Source organism: Sinocyclocheilus anshuiensis, unplaced genomic scaffold (genome assembly GCF_001515605.1).
Source record: "Sinocyclocheilus anshuiensis isolate Anshui unplaced genomic scaffold, SAMN03320099.WGS_v1.1 scaffold802, whole genome shotgun sequence".
NCBI lineage: Eukaryota > Metazoa > Chordata > Actinopteri > Cypriniformes > Cyprinidae > Sinocyclocheilus > Sinocyclocheilus anshuiensis.
The window spans coordinates 312265-317911 of NW_015547667.1; the positions used below are offsets into that span (position 1 = coordinate 312265).

Below are 5647 nucleotides of genomic sequence, written 5' to 3' on the forward strand. Positions count from 1 at the left end.
AGAAAAAGTTACATGGTGCTGCTTTAAGGAACAAAAACAAAAACTGAAAATGAGCAAATACTTGGAACATGAAGGAAAAACAGAAACAAAATCCCGAGTGCTGTGGTTGGCACAATAAGGGCCCAGCAGAACCACCAACTCTAATAATAAATGATACAATATTTGATTTAAAATCGTTCTCCCTATGATGATTGTGTCTTCATCCAGATCACTTTTAGTTCTACCTGTGGCTACCGGAAGTCAGCCACAAAAGGACCAGATGCGGGCCTCATCTCAGAAATAGCAAAACTGGTTTGTTGCACACACGTCATATCTAGCCCACACAAAACAAGCCACAAAATCACTTGATGTTGGATGAAGCCTCCACTTAAACTACTCATTTAAACGAGAGGTGAATCAGTTGAATCACTTCCTACTAGCTAATGAACAGAATTCAAACTTAATCTTACAGTAAAAGCACAGTCATTTATAACATGGTTCCAGAACAGAAGCAACTGAAGCCATACAAACACATTTAAAACTTACCAGACGCCACAAACACTTGCTCATGCCATATTCCTTAACTACGTCATATGATATAAATATAAAAGCTATTAAAGTCATACAGATTTTCGCTGCAATATCTTAAATTTTGTGGTTATTTAACTGCATTAATTGATCTTTAACTGCACTAGTTTATCGTACTAGAAGGGGGGGAAATGCTTCACCCACAAACTATTAACACACACAAACGTCCAGCAGATCAAGCCACATTTCTGTACAGATAAAACAAAGAGGAAAACCACTGCAGGGTCCATTTGAAACAAAAAACACTGAATCACATTTGCAGTGTTGTTACAACAAAATTCATGAGTGCAAGTTAATAAAATAATACAGCAACCTGTAAATGTTCATTTAGAAACACTGGCATTTGATAAACTGAGAGATATAGTCTTGGGAAAATCTGATGAGAAATGCTAAAGTTCATGATGAACTTTTGATTGCAGACTCTGGTATATTGCTGAGTTTGAGCACAGTAGCTTTAGTTTTGAAACTCTAGGTGAAGCACGTGAGTTTACCTTGGGCTTTTCTTCTGGAGAAATCCTGAAAAGTTTTCTGCAATTCAAGTTACAATGATGATGAACTTACACAATAACCCTCATATTTTAAATATTGACAACATAGGTAACGTGAAGAGGACTGGAAAACATACACTCAAAACATTAAACAACATTTTTTGCACATCTCAAAAAAAAAAAAAGCTGAACGCCTCCTGCTGGATGAACTTTCGAGAGGAGAAACATTCACAGACTGTGATTATTAATTATTCATTTTCCATTCATTATTTTTTTTTTTCTAAACTTTAATTTTATAATACTATTAGGAAAAATAGCCAGTAATATAAATAGTAATCATGTTTTAGCTGTATAGCCTATAGGTTATGGCTTACTAAAGAAAATCTTGCAGAGGTGCCAAAATAACAATTTAATAATAAATGTAAAAAGAAATGTTTTAGAAGAAAAAAAAACCCATGAGCTTAACAATAATGTACATTTACAAATATAAATACTGTAAACCTGTGTATATATATATGTATTGCTCTGCTGAACTCATTCAAATGTACATAATGTATTCCTCTAAGAGGCGCTCGACATCATAAATGTAATAAAACATGAAGAGACTCTTGAACCTCAGAGTGAGAAAACGTTATGGATAATGGTCAGAAAATACATATTACAGATGTACAGCAGTAGTAAAGAAAGATATGTGTGTCTCTACTCATATGTGGGAAATATAAACAATAAAGTCTTTCAAACTAGATTTTTTAAAATGTAGACACTTAAAATTGCAGAGAGAGCATGAGCTGCTTTAGATTTCAATACTTCCTGAAAAAGATCAAGATATACAGCCATAAATTAATAAATCTCACAACAATTTACATATGCAAAACAATTAGTGAGAAATGACATCAATCATATCCCTGATGTGTGAATCTGTGCTTGATCTTGTTCAGCTCTTCTGGATCTGATGTCATAAACCAGAAGAATGACAGTAGCCACGCCCACCAGAGCAGAGAGGACCAATCGGATCACAGCTTCAGTAGAACCACAACAGTGGACAGAGTCTGAGGAATAAAAACATCAGACTGAGATCAGCTCAGTCAATAAACGTTAATATCATCAACTAATATCAGCTGCTGTACCTGAACATGTGTGACAGAGTTGACTGATGTCCAGATGTTGAGTCTGGTTGCTGATGGGATTGTTGAGCACACAGCTGTAGGTGTTTTTATCCTGATATTCCACCTCCAGAGGTAGAGAGAGACTGATGCTGAGATCAGACACACTGATGCTGGACAATAAACTGTTTCCTTTGTACCAGGAGAGAGTCACATGACCCACATTCACCACTGAACACACCAATGAACAAGATGATGATGATGATGATGATGATGAAGAACATTGTGAAGAGTTACTGCTGATGACAGGAACCGGCAGACGAGCTGAAAACACGAAAGAATAAAGATATTTGAAGATGAATGAATATAGTCAAGCTTGTGGAAAAAACATTGAGAGGAACCAAGAATGATCAAAAGAAGAGCATTTAAAAACAATTTAATAGAAAGTTAAATATAAAGTTAAAAAAGCTGATTTGTAATTCTAAGTAATTAGATACTTCCTTAGATTTACTTTAATAATGCTGCAATAAATAAATGAAACCAATAAAACTCACCATAGACAGTGAGACTGAAAATCGCAGTCAGTTTGTTAGTCATTTGTTCATAATCTCCAGCATGTTCAGTTGTGGTGTTTGTGATGGTCAGAGATCCAGTTTGATTGTTCAGCTTCAGTCTGTTTCTCAATCTCCCATCAAGAACATCATCAAATACAGTGAATATGTCGGTCGGTTTATTGATTTCAGCTATTAAAGTGTTTTCACTCCGAAACGTCCACTGAATCCCAACACCACTCAGTATTTCAGTAAGATGATTGTTTAGAGTGACTGAATCTACCTCCATCACTGATATTTCATCTGGATCAACAAAACACACACAAAACAAACAGGGTTTGTCACAGATTAATACTGTTAAACAACTTTAAGATGGTTTATGAAAGTAAATAGATATTTAAATGTGCAATTAATAATATCATGCAACAGAACAGACACAAAAGAAGCAACATGCTGTGTGGATTAATTATTGCATCTTTAAATAAAAAATTAAAACAGATGAAACTGATATTGAACTCACTATGGACACGGAGAAAGAACATAATCCCCATAATATAATTGTTATGTAGCTGATAAACTCCAAAGTTTGTGATTCTGATGTTTGTGATAGTCAGAGATCCAGTTTGATTGTTCAGCTTCAGTCTGTCTCTGAATCTCCCATCAAGAACATCATCAAATACAGTCATGCTGTCAACCCGTGTATTGATTTCAGCTATTAAAGCGTTTTCACTCCGAAACCACCACTGAATCTCATCATCATCCATTATTTCAGTAAGACCAGAGTTTAGAGTGACTGAATCTCCCTCCTTCACTGACACTGACTTCACTGTAACACCAAACAGAAAGAGAACAATCAGAAACAAGGATAAACGTGATTATTTGATGGTTTACTAAAGCAAATAGTTTGAAGTTTAAATTTGAAATAAATATCATCGTGAATCAACAGAAGCAAAATGGAGTTTGAATTATTAATTGCATCTTTGTACTGATTAAAACATAAAGCAGGTGACATAACTTACCACCAAATACAGTGATTTTGAAACACTTTCTCACACTGTTGGTCTGTAGTTTATAGCGTCCAGAATGTTCAGTTCTGATGTTTGTGATGGTCAGAGATCCAGTTTGATTGTCCAGCTTCAGTCTGTCTCTGAATCTCCCATCAAGAACATCCTCATATACAGACATGCTGTCGGCCCTTTTATTGATTTCAGCGATTAAAGTGTTTTCAATCCAAAACCTCCACTGAATCACATCATCATCCTTCATTTCAGTAAGACCAGAGTTTAGAGTGACCTTGTGTCCCTCCACCACTGACACCGACTCCACTTCATCACCAAACACACCTGAAGAACAGATTTTTTTACAGATTAAGCTTTAAACTCATTTGATGTTGATTTGATGAAGCTTCAATAAAATACTATTAATAATAATAATAACAATATTCTACAGCAGTACAAAAAGATGACAAAAGATGATCAATGACAAGAGATTTATACAAGAGTTTTGACAAGAGTTCTATATGAAAAAATAGCTAACTTGAATGAATTTTAATACAACAACACAAATGCTGTTGGTTATTTGAGCTTCATATTTAATGGAATCAATAACTAACAGAATAACCTGAATAACTTGAATTCAAACTTGATCTCAAATTAGTATCATGTTGCATTTCTATATGAGAATAACAGTGAATGTTAATCCTCTGACTAATTTAACCAGTAATTTATTACATGCTACCAGAACAGAAGCAAATGAAGTCATAAAAACACATTTCAAACTCACCATCCAGACGCCACAAACACAAACAGAATGAAACAATCCAAAACATCTTTAACGGTTTTAGTCCACAAATCATATGAAAAGACAAACTCGTCAAAACTGGTTCAGTAATAAGAAACATTTTCTTCATCGGTTCACTGAAAAACCCACAACAGTGATGCTTAAAATGTCTGAAAACACTCCCGACTGAACTGTGATATTTATCTGGTTGTGTCCTCCCTCAACCTCAGCTAGGTTCCGCTCACACGTCCATCTCCTTTAACATCACGAAAATCAACAAGCTTTTGCTGATCTTACATTTTCAAATTAATTTTGGCCTTCTGTGAAAACTAATAAAAGAGTGAAATATTGGATTAGAAATCAGTATCTGCTGGTGTTTTATTTAGTGTTGTGAGCTGTCAATCATATTTGACTTCTGACTAGGGGTGTGCAATGTTGACCAAAAAAAATTTTTAGATTTTTGTTTAGATTTTGTAAACAGTAATTTTGCTAGGTTCCCAAAGCTGGAGTAATTTCACGCCCATGGACTGTTTTGTGTTTGTTTCCCTCCCCCATGTGCTCCATGTCCTGTCTTAAACGTCAACTCCCTTGTGCTCCGTGTGTGTTCCATCTTGAGTGTCTTTTTTGGATTAATAAAGACTGTTCCGTCACAAATTCTCCCACGTCTCCTCGCTCCTTCGCTCAACGTTCCTACACAGTAGGCAGGATTGTGACAGAGCAAATACAAACAATATTATTTCTAAAATGTAACTCAATATTAAGTTCTTTTTTGTTGAACTGTTGCATAAAATCAATATCACATTTGCTGATCATGCTGATGTTGAGGAAAAGAGCACGCTTGCTTGTGCGATATTGCTTAATTCTGTCATATGAGCCAAGTATAAAAAGATATTAAAGGTCATACAGAATTTATACTCATATCTTGACTGTTGTGGTCATTCTAACTTTCATTGCATAAGCTATATCATGCAGTGATAGCATGAACTATCAATGCGCACGCGAGGAGTTTATCATACTAGGAGAAAAAAAAAAAAAACACTTCACCCACAAATTATTGACACACACATTTCTGTACAGATTCTGTGCAAAACAAATATTGCAGGGTATGTTTTTGGAGTGTATCCATAATGTTTGCATGTGTTGTTACAGCAAAATTCAT

At 35.0% G+C, this 5647-nt stretch overlaps 1 protein-coding gene across 1 annotated transcript; it reads right to left on the reverse strand.

Moving 5' to 3' along the window:
* Nucleotides 1-1952: 1952 nt before the first annotated feature.
* LOC107702613 (SLAM family member 5-like) lies at nt 1953-5407 on the reverse strand. The gene is made up of 4 exons (XM_016504986.1): nt 5404-5407; nt 3732-4052; nt 2183-2482; nt 1953-2104 (listed from the first exon to the last, which is right to left on the reverse strand). Exons 1-4 carry the CDS (start codon nt 5405-5407, stop codon nt 1953-1955), a joined length of 777 nt encoding a protein of 258 aa, XP_016360472.1.
* Between the last annotated feature and the right edge of the window lie 240 nt (nt 5408-5647).

Excerpts from the sequence above, each read along its gene's own strand:
- LOC107702613 (XM_016504986.1), bottom strand. Across the intron at positions 2,483-3,731 it reads TTTCAAAATCACTGTATTTG|CTCGTCTGCCGGTTCCTGTC; the intron begins GTGGTAAGTTAT and ends TCGTGTTTTCAG. Across the intron at positions 2,105-2,182 it reads ACTCTGTCACACATGTTCAG|ACTCTGTCCACTGTTGTGGT; the intron begins GTACAGCAGCTG and ends TTTATTCCTCAG.